We start from the raw sequence: 17,444 nt of genomic DNA, 5'->3' as shown, positions 1-17,444 counted from the left end.
CTTGTGTTACAACATACTATGTATATTATATGGAAGGTCTTGTGTTACAACATACTATGTCTATTATGTGGAAGGTCTTGTGTTACAACCTCTTATGTCTATTATGTGGAAGGTCTTGTATTACAACTTATTATGCCTATTATGTGCAAGGTCTTGTATTACAACATATGTCTATTATGTGGAAGGTCTTGTATTACAACATACTATGTCTATTCTGTGGAAGGTCTTGTATTACAACATAATATGTCCATTATGTGGAAGGTCTTTATTACAACATACTATGTCTATTATATGGAAGGTCTTGTGTTACAACATACTATGTCTATTATGTGGAAGGTCTTGTGTTACAACATACTATGTCTATTATGTCTCTTATGAAGAAGGTCTTGCATTACAACATAGTATGTCGATTATGTGGAAGGTCTTGTGTTACAACATACTATGTCTATTATCTGGAAGGTCTTGTATTACAACATACTATGTATATAATATGGAAGGTCTTGTGTTACAACATACTATGTCTATTATGTGGAAGGTCTTGTATTACAACATACTATGTATATAATATGGAAGGTCTTGTGTTACAACATACTATGTCTATTATATGGAAGGTCTTGTGTTACAACATACTATGTCTATTATGTCTCTTATGAAGAAGGTCTTGCATTACAACATAGTATGTCGATTATGTGGAAGGTCTTGTGTTACAACATACTATGTCTATTATCTGGAAGGTCTTGTATTACAACATACTATGTATATAATATGGAAGGTCTTGTGTTACAACATACTATGTCTATTATGTGGAAGGTCTTGTATTACAACATACTATGTATATAATATGGAAGGTCTTGTGTTACAACATACTATGTCTATTATGTGGAAGGTCTTGTATTACAACTTATTATGTCTATTATATGGAAGGTCTTGTATTACAACTTATTATGTCTATTATGCAGAAGGTCTTGTATTACAACATACTATGTCTATTATGTGGAAGGTCTTGTATTACAACATACTATGTCCATTATGTGGAAGGTCTTGTATTACAACATACTATGTCTATTATATGGAAGGTCTTGTATTACAACTTATTATGTCTATTATGTGGAAGGTCTTGTATTACAACATACCATGTCTATTATGTGGAAGGTCTTGTATTACAACATACTATGTCTATTATGTGGAAGGTCTTGTATTACAACTTATTATGTCTATTATGCGGAAGGTCTTGTATTACAACATAATATGTCCATTATGTGGAAGGTCTTGTAATACAACATACTATGTCTATTATATGGAAGGTCTTGTATTACAACTTATTATGTCTATTATGCGGAAGGTCTTGTATTACAACATACTATGTCTATTATGTGGAAGGTCTTGTATTACAACTTATTATGTCTATTATGTGGAAGGTCTTGTATTACAACTTATTATGTCTATTATGTGGAAGGTCTTGTATTACAACTTATTATGTCTATTATGCGGAAGGTCTTGTATTACAACATACTATGTCTATTATGTGGAAGGTCTTGTATTACAACTTATTATGTCTATTATGTGGAAGGTCTTGTATTACAACTTATTATGTCTATTATCTGGAAGGTCTTGTGTTACAACTTATTATGTCTATTATCTGGAAGGTCTTGCATTACAACATACTATGTCTATTAACTGGAAGGTCTTGTATCACAACTTATTATGTCTATTATATGGAAGGTCTTGTATTACAACCTCTTATGTCTATTATGTGGAAGGTCTTGTATTACAATATACTATGTCTATTATGTGGAAGGTCTTGTATTACAACTTATTATGTCTATTATGTGGAAGGTCTTGTATTACAACTTATTATGTCTATTATGCGGAAGGTCTTGTATTACAACATAATATGTCCATTATGTGGAAGGTCTTGTATTACAACATACTATGTCTATTATATGGAAGGTCTTGTATTACAACTTATTATGTCTATTATATGGAAGGTCTTGTATTACAACTTATTATGCCTATTATGTGGAAGGTCTTGTATTACAACATACTATGTCTATTATGTGGAAGGTCTTGTATTACAACATACTATGTCCATTATGTGGAAGGTCTTGTATTACAACATACTATGTCTATTATATGGAAGGTCTTGTATTACAACTTATTATGTCTATTATATGGAAGGTCTTGTATTACAACTTATTATGTCTATTATGTGGAAGGTCTTGTATTACAACATACTATGTCAATTATGTGGAAGGTCTTGTATTACAACTTATTATGTCTATTATGCGGAAGGTCTTGTATTACAACATAATATGTCCATTATGTGGAAGGTCTTGTATTACAACATACTATGTCTATTATGTGGAAGGTCTTGTATTACAACTTATTATGTCTATTATGTGGAAGGTCTTGTATTACAACTTATTATGTCTATTATCTGGAAGGTGTTGCATTACAACATACTATGTCTATTAACTAGAAGGTCTTGTATTACAACTTATTATGTCTATTATCTGGAAGGTCTTGTATTACAACCTCTTATGTCTATTATGTGGAAGGTCTTGTATTACAATATACTATGTCTATTATGTGGAAGGTCTTGTATTACAACATAATATGTCTATTATGTGGAAGGTCTTGTATTACAACTTACTATGTCTATTATGTGGAAGGTCTTGTATTACAACTTATTATGTCTATTATGTGGAAGGTCTTGTATTACAACTTATTATGTCTATTATGCGGAAGGTCTTGTATTACAACATAATATGTCCATTATGTGGAAGGTCTTGTATTACAACATACTATGTCTATTATATGGAAGGTCTTGTATTACAACTTATTATGTCTTTTATATGGAAGGTCTTGTATTACAACTTATTATGTCTATTATGCGGAAGGTCTTGTATTACAACATACTATGTCTATTATGTGGAAGGTCTTGTATTACAACATACTATGTCCATTATGTGGAAGGTCTTGTATTACAACATACTATGTCTATTATATGGAAGGTCTTGTATTACAACTTATTATGTCTATTATGCGGAAGGTCTTGTATTACAACATACTATGTCAATTATGTGGAAGGTCTTGTATTACAACTTATTATGTCTATTATGCGGAAGGTCTTGTATTACAACATAATATGTCCATTATGTGGAAGGTCTTGTATTACAACATACTATGTCTATTATATGGAAGGTCTTGTATTGTATTACAACTTATTATGTCTATTATGCGGAAGGTCTTGTATTACAACATACTATGTCTATTATGTGGAAGGTCTTGTATTACAACTTATTATGTCTATTATGTGGAAGGTCTTGTATTACAACATAATATGTCCATTATGTGGAAGGTCTTGTATTACAACATACTATGTCTATTATATGGAAGGTCTTGTATTGTATTACAACTTATTATGTCTATTATGGGGAAGGTCTTGTATTACAACATACTATGTCTATTATGTGGAAGGTCTTGTATTACAACTTATTATGTCTATTATGTGGAAGGTCTTGTATTACAACTTATTATGTCTATTATGTGGAAGATCTTGTATTACAACATACTATGTCTATTAACTAGAAGGTCTTGTATTACAACTTATTATGTCTATTATCTGGAAGGTCTTGTATTACAACCTCTTATGTCTATTATCTGGAAGGTCTTGTATTACAACTTACTATGTCTATTATGTGGAAGGTCTTGTATTACAACATACTATGTCTATTATGTGGAAGGTCTTGTATTACAATATACTATGTCTATTATGTGGAAGGTCTTGTATTACAACATACTATGTCTATTATGTGGAAGGTCTTGTATTACAACTTACTATGTCTATTATGTGGAAGGTCTTGTATTACAACTTACTATGTCTATTATGTGGAAAGTCTTGTATTACAACTTATTATGTCTATTATGTGAAAGGTCTTGTGTTACAACTTATTATGTCTATTATCTGGAAGGTGTTGCATTACAACATACTATGTCTATTAACTAGAAGGTCTTGTATTACAACTTATTATGTCTATTATCTGGAAGGTCTTGTATTACAACCTCTTATGTCTATTATGTGGAAGGTCTTGTATTACAACATACTATGTCTATTATGTGGAAGGTCTTGTATTGCAACCTCTTATGTCTATTATGTGAAAGGTCTTGTATTACAACATACAATTTCTATTATGTGGAAGGTCTTGTATTACAACATACTATGTCTATTATGTGGAAGGTCTTGTATTACAACTTACTATGTGTCCAGATTTGCATTATGTAGGAGGTCTTCTGTTACAACACACAGAGCACACACAAGACAAATAAGTTCCCACACTGAGTTTGATGACAATGAGCCAAAACAAAACTCTCAAAGAAACAAATTAAAAAGCAAGAGGCCCAAGTGGAGCTGAGATCACTTGCCTACATTTAGCTGATATCTGCCTCAGATCAAACATCCAGGAAATCAGGGTCTGTAGGATGCTTTCCAAAGAAATTTCTGATAAATGCATTTGACTGAATTTGTTATGAATAAAAACAATTGTTCCAAGGTGTCTCTATATTTTGTTTTTTCACCCATATTTGATGGCACATTAGCATCATTTCTCCAATATTCAAAAATCTTCTATGTCAGGATACTTCCTGTCAAAGTATGACAAATTTTGGAAAGCAGTTTAAGTCGTTTAAAGGTTTTTCTATTTTTAGAAATGGCAGAATGACGGATCAGTATCATTTGTATAAATTTCAAAGCCCTTAATGCCTGGATGCTTTGTCATTTGTGTCAAATTTGGTTGTATTTTGGTGAGCAGTCTTTAAAGTCATTAAAACTTTTTTTTCAATTTTAGTAAAGGTCACTCAAATTTGATGGTGAATCAGAAACATTTGTGTAACTTAGAAAGTCCTTTAAGCTAGGAAGTTTTCTTTCAAATAAGGTTAAATTTTATTGAGTGTTTTTTTTTCACAAGCTAATAAGGTTTTCTATTTTAGCAATATCAGTAATATTTGATGACTAACTATCATCATTTGTATGAAGTTACAAGTCCCTCATGCCAGTGTATTGTCTGTAAATTTGGTCAAACACTGTTGGAGAGGTTGTTGAGAAGTTCCTTTGTGTTTATCTTTTTTCAGTACTGGTGACTATATTTGATAGCAGGTTAGCATCATTAGGAACAAAGAAACCTGAAAGGTCTAGATACCAAGAACGTTTGTTTAAATTTTGCTGAATGACATTTTAGAAAAAAATCATTTCAAGGTTTTTCTTTTTTATTAGCAATAAAGGCAGAACTACATCATATGTACAAACCCAAAAGGCCATCTCAACAGAAAGCCATCAAATTTCATCCAATTCTGTTAAGCTTTTTGGTGAAGTCAATTATCTAGATTTAGTAATGGTGGCTACATCTGATGATGGATTAGCATCATTTACAAAACTTAAAGATAATAGCATGAAGTCTTTTAGAAAATTCCATCAAATTCTGAAGATCGAGTTTTGAGAAGGTATTCAAAAGGTTTTTATATTTTTGACAGTGGGTTGGCATCCTTAGCTGTAGATAATTTGAAGCTATATATATCAAGATTCGTTCTGTCAAACTTTGTCAAAATTTAGTGAGCATGGATACTTTTTAAGAATGCATCTAAAGATTTTGTTTCTTTAGTTTTTAGTACTCAATGGTGCACAAATCTGATACCTGTGTCTTCATTTTTATCAAATTTAAAGCCCCCTATTCCTCAATGCTGTCAAATTTTCTCAAATTCTGGTGTGTGTGTGTGTGTGTCTCTGTGTGTGTGTGTGTGTGTGTGCGTGTTCTAGAAGCCATTTAAAGGTTTTTCTATTTTTAGTAACAGCAATCATATTTAATGGTGGATAGGCATTATTTGTGAAAAGGGGAAATACTATTTGCCTGGATTTGACAGCAGAGTCTAATAAGTGTTTTAAAGGTTTGTCATTTTAGTAATAGTGGCCATATTTGATGGCAAATTGGCATCATTTGCAAAAATTTGAAAGGCTTTCATGCAAGGATGCTTTCTGTCAAATCAAAATTGTGTTGAGTGATTTTTAGAAGAAATCATTTAAAGTTTCATTTTCTTAGTAAAAACTGTCATATCTGATAGCAGAATAACATCAGTGTACCAATCTAAATTTGCTCCAGCAACTTTACTTTTTTGAAGTCATTTAAAGGTTTTTCAAGTTTTAATATGTGACCATATCTGACAGGGGATTGGCATCATTTGTACAAAATTTAAAACCTTGGGTCTCAAAGACTGCCAAGTAGTGACACGACTTTCAAGAAGGCTAATGCAGCAGACATACTGGATGCCAGATAAACAGTTTTCATTTAGGACCTACCAGATACCATTAGAAGTCTTATCATGCAAAGCCCATCTTGATTTAATTCAGATGGACCAGCGATATAAAAAATTTGGAGATATATCAGTCATCATCAACACCATTTTCATTTAATACCAATTAGAGACTGTAAGTTTTTTTAGTGAAAGTAATAGACTAATATGACCATCCATTCAGGATGAATTGTGCTAACAGTATTTCAAAGATGGTCACTGGAAGCCATTCTGTATGTCCAAAATAATAACATTTCCATTTAGGATCATCATAAGAAATTTTCTGGTGAAAACCCAATGATGATATCACTTTTCACCAAGGAGAGACAGTGCATTTAACATCTGAGGCAGAATCAGCCTTATTGTTATGTTCAGTTTTTCATTTGGGTGAAATTACTTATTCAAATTATTATTCACTAGAAATACAAAGTGCTCTTCTATAATATTCTTGGACTGGAACATTAATTTGGAACTAAAGTGATTTCAGACAAGAACATTTTGGGAATATATTATTGTGATACATCAGAAGACTTAGCACATCATTACACCACAGGTCACTGGTACATCAGCATATTTGAGACTACAGGCACATCAGTACATTCAATACTGTAACTTATTTGGAATTCAATAAGATCTTTACACATTGTGATTTGTAATAAATCTTTTAGGACTATTTCGGATTTAATTTGTATTATTACAAGTTCGTTTTAAATTTTCACTTTGTATTCTAGGGAAATAAAGTATTTGCTGAATTTTACAAAACATGCCAGTTTTTGCTCCATTCCGTTATTTAGTTTAAGGCCATAGAGTCGTAACACTAATGTTATTTACAAGCGATTTAGGTTGTAGTCTATCATCATATATAAACTTTTTAAGATTTGGATTGTTTTTTTGTAGAGATTTAAATCATCTGATTTGAATCAAACAACTACGGCACCAACTGGACATCATTAGAAGTCTCCCAATAACAATAAGATTTTCCATTTTGGAGTTGCATATACAAGATTTTCAAGATGGATGATGTGGTGATTATCTCTGCCACTTATGGATATGACTCAATTACAGCCTCTATGATACATCATCAATACATGTATCAACTTGATGGTCTTTTCATCTTTAGAAGGTCTCTCAGTAGTAGGGTGATGCCATTTTATATGTGTTGACATCTTGGTTTTATTTCTAATATGACGATTATAGACAGATATTGGCTTGTCATCTGTTCACATGCTATTCTCATACTTGACTACATATACAAATACTTTAAAAAAAGACCACCTGTAAAGTGCCAGAGATTTTTATTCAATCTTTCAGGCCATTTCAGACTGTTCCATTTCATAAGGTGCAGGGGTCATATTGATCACCATGCCTTTTGTTCTGCAATACTTTCAAAACATTTTTTACAAATTTCATGTTTTTACTTAAATTTTGAAGGTATGTTGATGTTATCTTTAAACCAGAAGAAATAGTGCAGTTTCCTCATGCAAAGAAAATCTTATTTACAACGAGCTCAGGTATGGGGGGCAAGATAGCAACCAAATCCTTCACATTGTACTATCTGCTATTGCAAAACAACTGCCATGAAATTACAAAAATAACCACTTCCCTTCTACAATTGACAAGTTGACAATAACTCGAGCTGTTTGGAATCTGCCCCCTTGCCAATTATGTGATAAACAATTTTTATCCCACTGTCACATTCATTCATTGGTTACATATCTCAGTGTAAAAGGAGACATTCCAAACCTGTTCCCCATGTTCAATTTGTCCTTTACATATTGTTTCATAGCTACTTTTGTCCAAAGCATCTCTGTTGCTCGGTATATATTTCTTTTCAGCTTGGAGATCAATATTTCCATTGTGTTATGCAACGAAGAAGCTACTGTTAGCTCTGACTGGTGTTTACTGCTTGACCCAGGAACTGAACAAACTGTAACCACCAGTTGGGTTTGAATGTAACATATTTCACATATTCACTAAAAGTGGCCAAAATGTGATGCAACAGTGAAATATCTGCATAAAAATAGTTATTAATGAACAGTAAAGTGTTTAAATCATACATGGGAAACAACTCTGGAATGTCTTCTTACAATGATATTATGATAACAGTGGCTGAGCATGCTGACAGCATGGGATAAAATAATCAGCATTTAATTGGTGGAGGTGGGGTGGCAGATTTTGAACCACATATTAGTCACTGAATGTTTGCTACTTTGAAGAAGATGAGTGGGTGTTATCAATAATTTTTTGTTGCTGACATAAATAAATGTATGTGCCTGCAGGTGAATTCTCAGTTTAAAGTATAATATGCAAATGACTGATAATTACTCACGACAGCAGAAAATTAAATAATTTGTATAGGGTAAGTTTCATTTTATATCAATTCTTTATCTCTTGTATTGATTAATCATTTCAACCCAAGTGGTGATATTGGTTGCCCAAATAGCACCATTTTAGTTTAGCACCAACAAGACACTGTAAATCATCTTTTAATGAAATCCTGTGTGGATTTAACCATCCATTCAGAAGAAGTTGTTTAACAAGATCTTCAAGATGGCCACTGTGGTGGCCATATTGGATGATAGAGCAGCTCCATTTTCATTGAGGACCAACTAGACCTTCGGGCATGTGTTTTCAAGTAGTTTAGTAGGATTAGCAATGACAAACTTGCAGATGGATAGATGATGGACAATGGACAACAGGCCATCTAATACACACTTCTAGTCATATACATGTTGAGCTAAAAATAGAAGATAATTATAAGATTTTCTAGGCTTTGGATCTTTTTTGTGGCTTAGGAATGAAACAAATTTTTTGTAAAGCAAATTAGGATATCACTGTCACTATACTTCTTGAAGCTATCTAGCAAACAATAACCTGTTTTCACACCATTTTGTCTAGAATATACGTACCTTCTGTTTTTAAAAGTGATATCACATCCTCTGCAAGGCCCTCTAGGTTACCACCTGGTAGTTTAGACAAACTGGCTATTAAGCTTGCAATCTTCCACCTGACCACTGCCTCCTTTTCATGGGAATAATGATCCAAGAGTTCTCGCAGAACACTGCCTGCTGCATCGCTTTCCACTGGTAAACTATTTTCAAATCGTAACAAAACCTGCAATGCCTCATGTGGGGTGGTCACTGTCTGGAGGTTCAGTGATATGTCTGGCACAAGAGGCTTCTGAACTAACTTTAGCCTTTTGACTGGTTTTTGCTCTTCCTGAAAAATATGTTTAAAATGGTGAGTTGTGAGGACCTGTAATATGCAGGAGGTAAATATCAATTTGCAATTTATACATTGATCCAAGACAGTAACACTGCATAGAAAGCACTGTTCCAGCTGCTGCTGTTGTTGCTGTTGTTGTTGTGGAGTTTAACGCCATTTTTCAGCAAACAATAGGCTATACATGGCGGCCAGTATTAATGGTGGAGGAAGAATCTGGGTAAACCCCGGAAAGAACCACCGACCCACGAGAAGCTACTAGCAAGCTTTCTCACATACCCACATTGGCCAAATCCGAGACTCAAACCCATGCAGACAGAGGTGAGATGGCAGTGATCCGTAACGGAGAGCGCTTTAGACCAATTGGCCACTCGGGGCCCCTTCCAGCTGCTGCATTTTACCAAATAATCCACAAGGATGCACCATTTATCGACATTTCTAAACAAATATATGGTTTAAAATAACCAACATGATGTGACTGATTCGAAATGTAACCTTTCCTCTGATCTTCAGGTTAGGTTTGCAGATGGAAGCTATTTATATGTAATTTGATCCCATTATGACAACATAATGTACAACAATACAGTTTGATTCAACGCTCACAATTAGGCTACTGAACATATTTACATAATGATTAATGGTGCCACCGCATATACATTGTAGGTTTAAACACGGGCTCAATGAAGTACATTCTGCTGAATGAAATACATCCCTTGGAGTCAAATCATGGGCACCACTGCACTAAACTTTAATGATATCTCCAAAATATAATAATGAAGTTTTAGAAATAATCCTTCAAAAATTATGCTAACACTGTAAAAGCTGAGTTGTAGTTTGCTTTGATGTAATCGACCTTACACCATACCTGTTAACTCTAGCGCTGGGAGAAATAGAAAACTTCAAAATTTTGGGGTCACTCCAAGCCTACCTCCCAATTTCATAATATTTCCTGATTTTTGCAGAGAACTCCAGATTATTACATTATGTCTTCAATTTTCATTTCTCCTAGAAAAGAAAAGTCCCACATAAATAGATATATCGTATACAATCCACGGCAGCCATGTTCTGATGTATCACCTGTGAATATTGTCATGATGAAATAATTACTTTACTAGAAAGAATTTACTTCTTCACTAAATAGGATGTTAAGTTTATATGATTTTTTTTCATCTACAACAATTCAAAAATCAGAAAATAAACCAGAACAAAAAATAAACCACAACAATAAAATTGTCGGCAATTAATTTCAATCCCATGAATGATCACCGTGAATGCTATAGCTCCAATCCCACGAAAGCAACTTACATGAGTGAGCACCTGACATTTTTCTACCGTATATATGAACGTTAATTACAATTGTTAAATGAAAAGAAGGAATTAAAATACATACCATGCAGCATACGTGTGCTCAAAAAACTAATTCAGAATAGATATGTTTTATAGTAAACAATACTAAATGCCTTATGAGTTGACAAAGAGGGAATAAGGTCAGATATACGAGGGGAAAATAGTTGCCACATGTAAAGACCGTTAGGCTGCCTATTTAGGTACCTTTATTTCAACAAAATCGGTAATCCTTTACTTGCCAATCAATTGCTGGTGCTTGTGTAACACAAGGTAGTGTAGAACATGGTTTATTTGAATCATGACTGAGGGCCAGTCGTTTTCACAAAATATTTGCATCTACAAGGATTAACTTTTAATTAGTCACGTTGGCTTTCTTGCTTGTTTATTTAAGACAAACCTTTAGCTATTGTGCAGTTTGGCCACAGCTGACCAAAATATGAAAACAGTGCACGTCCTGGAGTAAAATAAGGCGTGTCATAGGGAGAAACTGCAGGTCCTTTGCAAATTTCACCCATGTTAGACCTGGAAGATCGATCAATATTTAGTGAAAACAAGGCTTTAAAAACCTCCCGATTTTAGGTTCCAATTTTTCTGCGTTTTTTTATTTAGTCTCCCTACTTGGCTTTTGAAAAGTTGACAGGTATGCCTTACACCCCATTTTACAAAACTACGATAATCGTGCTAATATTATGGAATGAAAGGCAATTACACATCAATATACTGGTATAGTTGCCAGTCAAAATTCGCTCTTAACACGAGTCAGTTTCGGGGTTTTAATGATTAACTGGCCTGTGTTGCTGTTGGAAAATGAAAGACAAATCCACCAACTATCAACAAAGGAGATGCCGAAACATCAAGTTTTAAATTGTGGAGAAAGTTATGATGTTGTTCAGGCAAAAAAGAAAACTAAGAGATTGATGATCTTAGTTAATTTATAATGAGAATTTTGTTATTACCACTCTTCATGAACATGTGAGTTATGCTGGTTATGTGCCTTGTACAATTAAAAGCGCGTAACTTTTCATAAATATTACCTCAGTTTGTAGGATTGCTTATATCATTGAAAATTAGTAACTCATGAGAACGAGATTCAATGTAAATGGAACAGTTATTAAGGACTAGCTGAAATGTTATCTGGAAGAATGCAGTTTGGTCAAAATGATGAATAAAGCTAAACCTGGATCTAATATGTTTGGGAATAAATAAGGATTTAAGTGATGCCATGCACGCTTTGCACTAAGTACTGTACATTAGAGTTCAGCCTGGTCTACCAGGTAAACTCAACAGGCCCGCGAATTATGAAGTCTGTATTTACCTTTATTTAATTCTGTGTTGGAGAAATCAGAAAATATGCACATGCAAAATAATAACAAAATCAGTCATAGTACTTGATAGCTGTTTATTAAGTGTCGGGACACCGAAAATGACTTTTTTTACATGCATATGTCTTAGGACACAGAAAAAAATTATTTTTTCATGTCCCAAGATTTACAGCCTTTACAGTAGTCAACAAAAAGACTTAAAATCTGTCAAGTTTTGACACTGGCCTGCGGATAAGCCGACTCCCCCTTTCTTCCAGTCAGGCAAGTGCTTTTTCATACTTTAATCACTTTACGCACCTTTATTGGCCACTCATTCCATTGACATCCTGAAAGATTAAATCTACTACCATTCATTCACTCATCTCCTTGTGACACTACAACAGGTGGTCATTGATAACTGTTGCATGTGCACAAGTTCTATTACTTCTTGATTTCAAATTGGCCTGTGCAACCTATCAGCCAATAAACATACTTCAAAGAAACAAATCCTTCATTATTATTTATCAGTGCTTTAAACAACCCCATGTTATATATATTTAATTTGTATTATTTGTTGGCTTTTCTTAATGACTGTATGTTATATACATCTGTAATCTGTACTTGACCTTGTCCATAATTAAGTTCATAGTGTGCCTGACCAGTGAAATTTATTTTCTCCACAACAGAATACATAGCTAAAGTTTTCTCTATGATTGTGGATTAAATATTCAGATCATTATTAATGTTACCATGCTTACCTGAATTTGAGTTAAAAAATACAGTCTTGATTCTGACCTTAGAATATTTTAACAAAATGATAATTGCAGCCTAGGTAAAGTAGAGGGGTACATAATCTTGTGAACCTAAGAATTACTCATTCTTGCCTTAAAGTCTAGAAGCAGAGTCAGTCTTATTGATGTGTTCAGTTTTTAGTTTGAGTAGATTAATTTGTTCTAATTATTATTCACTGGAATTAAAAAGTGCTCAATAATATTCTTAAAATGGAACATTAATTTGGAATTAAAGTGAATTCAGACAAGGACATTTTTGGACTATGTTCTAGTGATACATCAAAAGACTTAGCACATCATCACAATCAAGACCATTGGCTTATTAACATGTTCATGACTACAGGCACACAACACATTCAATATTGGTGCTTATTTGGAATACCACTGGAATTCAACTGAACCTTCATACATAGAACTTCTGATATAACTTTTAGGTCTATTTGGGATTTAATTTGCAATACTGTAAGTTCTTTTTAAATTTTCCCTTTGTATTCTAGGGAAATAAATTATTTGCTGAATGTTACAAAACTTATGGATCAGACATATGCTGTTTTGACTCTACAGATCACTCAATACAGTCCCCAACATGTAAGAGTTACATCCCTTTACAATAGTTCTTCTTTCAATAATGTGCTGGGTTCCTCTGGAACATACTCGCACACGGTATGAACTATGTACATGTGATGGAGGTACAAGTGCTGCTAAAAAACAGGTTAAAAACATCTCTGATCTGGAGCTAAGCAATCCCCATACCAACCCCTGTTCTAGAAGCATCAATTGAATCAGTATTGACTAGGAAGGCTGGTAAGGAGTTACACAAGCTGATTCCTGATGGGAATGTGGCACATGCATCAATGCTGAAATATGACTGGCTCAAAAGGTTATACTTTAATGTATACTCTCATTAATTTAAACCACATTCAAATGATTCCTAACATGATGCGATCATGTTATTAACTATATTTACCAGGGTACAAACAGTCTACATCATGAAACAGTTCTCTGATGACTGGATGTTATTTAAGTATAACCTTTTGAGCAAATCATATTTCGGCATTGACATGTGTGCCACAGAGTTTACCTGTTTTGAAAATAGAGTCGCATGTATACAATGTATGTGCAGTGAAGAAGACAATGTCTAATTTTTGCATGAAACAGGATTCCTAAAGTTGAATTGAGTTAATGGTAAGTAAAAACTTACTTTTTCATCTACCAGTGTTCTGTAATTCAACAAGGGATGTATTGTTGAGTCGCAAACATGGTACATGTAGCTCTGTTCACCAGTTATCACATGTGCATGCACTTGTCCCAAGAGACAAAATTCGTGAATATTGCACGTTGCAGAGCCCATAACTTCAGTTTGGTACCACACAGAAAAGTCAATGATGGCTTGATGAATAGAAAAATATCTCAGGAGTAAAACAAGCGACATAGTATGGACATGTTCCTTTAAAGATGGAAATAGCAGTAGGAAATCGAGGGTCGTAAGTAGAACGAAGTATTTGGAAGTTATGTACCTTCTCTCTTATATATTTAGTCCTACATGTAAGACCTTGACGATTTATGTTTTGGGCATCAGGGTCTTACTGCCTAACTAACAGCGCTGTGTAGTGTGTTTTGATGTCGACTAACATCGTAATGAAAGCCAAATTTTCAGGAATATCTCACACATGTGGCAACTACAATAACAGCGCTTTTCTACAAAGTAAAGTCATAATGTTTTAGTCAGACTTTACTTAACTCTGATGTCTTTTCTCTAATAAATTCAAATCCTCACAAAAAAAATGGACCTGTTTTAAAGTTTCATTGGCCTACATTTCAGTTGACTTGAAAGTGATGAAAGCCGGGAATGCCGAAATTGGGTTAAGTTGAAATATTATTCTTTAACAAAATGAATAAAAATATATTATGCCTATTGGAACTGTAAAGCAACGTCTCATTTCATTCAAGAAACATATCCGCTACATGAACCTACTTAAACATACTTTGGCATACCTTGACTACCATCACATTGCAACAAATTAAAAACATGTCAGTGGAACATGAAAATGCGTCCATTTGCTAGTGTCATATTTTCATTCCACCAGGATAAAGACAGCACAGTAAGTATATTAATTACACATAAATTAGTGGAAGAGTGTCGATATATGCTGCCAAATGTGTGAGATATTCCTGAAACTTTGACTACACGCTATACAAGGCCGTTATTTGGATAGTAAAGACATAGCATTAAAACAAAACCAGCATGTGCTATGTCTTGCACTGTAGACTATTATATATTATGATAGAGAGGGTCCTATGTCAGAACGGGTAATGCGGGTAATCTATGGTATTTTTTGTCACTCTGTATGATTTTTTTCCTTCAGATTATTGTGTTGGTTTTTTTTCCTCAACATCAAGCTCGCGTCGAGCACCTGTGACTTTTTAATTCACTTGAAAATAGGGTACCAAACGAAAAGTAGTTAATGGGCTGTACGTCCGTATCAAGTATCAATAACCCATGCAACCATGCGCAAAACATTTAAAAACGACAGATGTATTGAAATGAACATGTTAGGTTTCAATAATCTGTATATCTGTAGTTTATAATACCTGAATAACCGAACTAAACTCAGCAACTGCACGTTTCTTTAACAAGGCAGCCATCTTTGTTGTTTTTGTAAGAGTAAGTCCTCCTTTCTGAAGCAACACAACTCCAGCCTGTACCCCTTACAGTCCACGTCAATTTTTGTTGTTGTTGTTGTTGTTGTTGTTATAGGGTTTAACGCCATTTTTCAGCACAAGATAGGCTATACATGGCGGCCAGTATTAATGGTGGAGGAAGAATCCGGGAAAACCCCTGAAAGAACCACCGACCCACGAGAAGTTACCGGCAAGCTTTCTCACATATCCACATTGGCCGAGTCCTAGACTCGAACCCAAGCAGACAGAGGTGAGATGGCAGTGATCCGTAACGGACAGCGCTTTAGATCACTCGGCCACTCGGAGCCCCCGTCCACGTCAAATAAAATCTCATCGCCACTGAGTTAAAATGGGACTCACCGGTTTATCTACTTTGTTCGTGAGGACATGAGTTCAAATGGGTTATGATTCTCACATAACGTATAATCTCTGATTCCTCTAAGAATAATTTTAAGCATATATTTTGTTAAAAATCTTGGACTAAGATAGTTATGTGAATGTTATTTCCCAAAATTAAATGACTGCGCCCACTTTAATAACTTAGGCATGATACTTTTCACCACTTTAAAAAGAAAGAAATGAAAAACCACAACTTTAAAAATCTGTACACGGTGTCTACAAGAACTATCAGCAATACTTACAAAGAGATGGACTCAAATGAGAAACTTTTGATGTGTCTTCAGTAGAGCATGGTTGTGCCTTGCATGCCCGACTAAACATCTAATATTTTCTCTAAGCGTTGGGTTAAATATTAGAATCATTATGCATGATTGAGTCAAGGACATTATGTTTACCATGTTCTTCATTATAATTTTAGTAACATAATCTTCTAGAATGGAAGTTTCCATTCAGTAATAGGTTTTATTTAGAAAATGTTAATTGTGACCTAGGTCAAGTAGAGGGTTTTAGAATCTTGTTTGCTCGAAAATTTATTTATTCCTGTAATAACATCTGAAGCAGATATCAGTCTCGTTGTTGTGTTCAGTGTTTCATTTTGGGCTGGAATTTATTTATTTAAATTATTTATTCACTGGAAATGCAAAGTGCTGTTCTATAATATTCTTGGAGAGAAACATTCGTTTGGAATTATTGTGAATTCATACAAGGATATATTGGATTATATTATTGTGATTCATCAAAAGACTGTTGGCAAATCATCATACTTGAGGCCATTGTTACATTAGTTCATTCGAGACTACATGCACATCAATACCTTCGACGATGGATCTTTTTTGGAATACCACTGGAATTTAATTAGAACTTTATTCATTAAGGCTAGTGAAAAACGTTTTGGATAATTTTGAGATTTAATTCGAAATATTGTAAGTTCTTTTTAAATTTTTACTTTGTATTCCAGGAAAATAACTTATTTTATTGAATTTTACAAAACTTGCTCTTTTCTGGTTCTTAGGTTTAGATCATAGAATAGTAATACTCACGAATTAGTCTGATTTTGAATATATATATAAATCATAATTTATATTCTCTTTAATAATAACGTTCATTCATGTGCCCAAAATTAATTTCCAAATTTTAGACACGATAATGAAATCTGCAATTTTACTATTTAAGCATTAGATTATAAACTAGGCTATCCTCTCTCTGGCAATTTCTATTAGTACACCTCTTGCCAACTTAACTGAAAGGCGAACATGGGAAAACAAGACAGGGAGGGTGTAAAAGATCGGACTGTTTATACGGAAATCAGTTTATCAGTGAAGATGAAGGTAAGTATGCGTGACTTGAAAGCGGAAATGGA

The 17,444-nt window shown here is 33.8% G+C and overlaps 1 protein-coding gene across 3 annotated transcripts in view; it reads right to left on the bottom strand.

The window, feature by feature from the left end:
* The window catches only part of LOC149798608 (integrator complex subunit 4-like), a 61,839-nt gene extending 45,928 nt beyond the window's left edge, over positions 1 to 15,911 (bottom strand). For 2 of the 3 annotated variants that reach the window (XM_089957436.1, XM_089957437.1), the window contains exons 1-2: positions 15,596 to 15,907; positions 9,252 to 9,561 (exon numbers count right to left, since the gene is read on the bottom strand). In XM_089957436.1, coding sequence (XP_089813562.1) covers positions 9,252 to 9,561; positions 15,596 to 15,649 — 364 coding nt within the window. In that variant the 5' untranslated portion in view covers positions 15,650 to 15,907. Of the gene's footprint in view, positions 1 to 9,251; positions 9,562 to 15,595 lie in introns of all 3 variants that reach the window. The other variant, XM_089957438.1, reaches the window with a different exon arrangement.
* Between the last annotated feature and the right edge of the window lie 1,533 nt (positions 15,912 to 17,444).

This window comes from Sinohyriopsis cumingii, chromosome 5 (assembly GCF_028554795.1).
Source record: "Sinohyriopsis cumingii isolate HCF-2022 chromosome 5, ASM2855479v2, whole genome shotgun sequence".
Lineage (NCBI taxonomy): Eukaryota > Metazoa > Mollusca > Bivalvia > Unionida > Unionidae > Sinohyriopsis > Sinohyriopsis cumingii.
The sequence above is the reverse complement of the archived record's forward strand: the minus strand, read 5'-3'. Positions and strand labels throughout refer to the sequence as shown.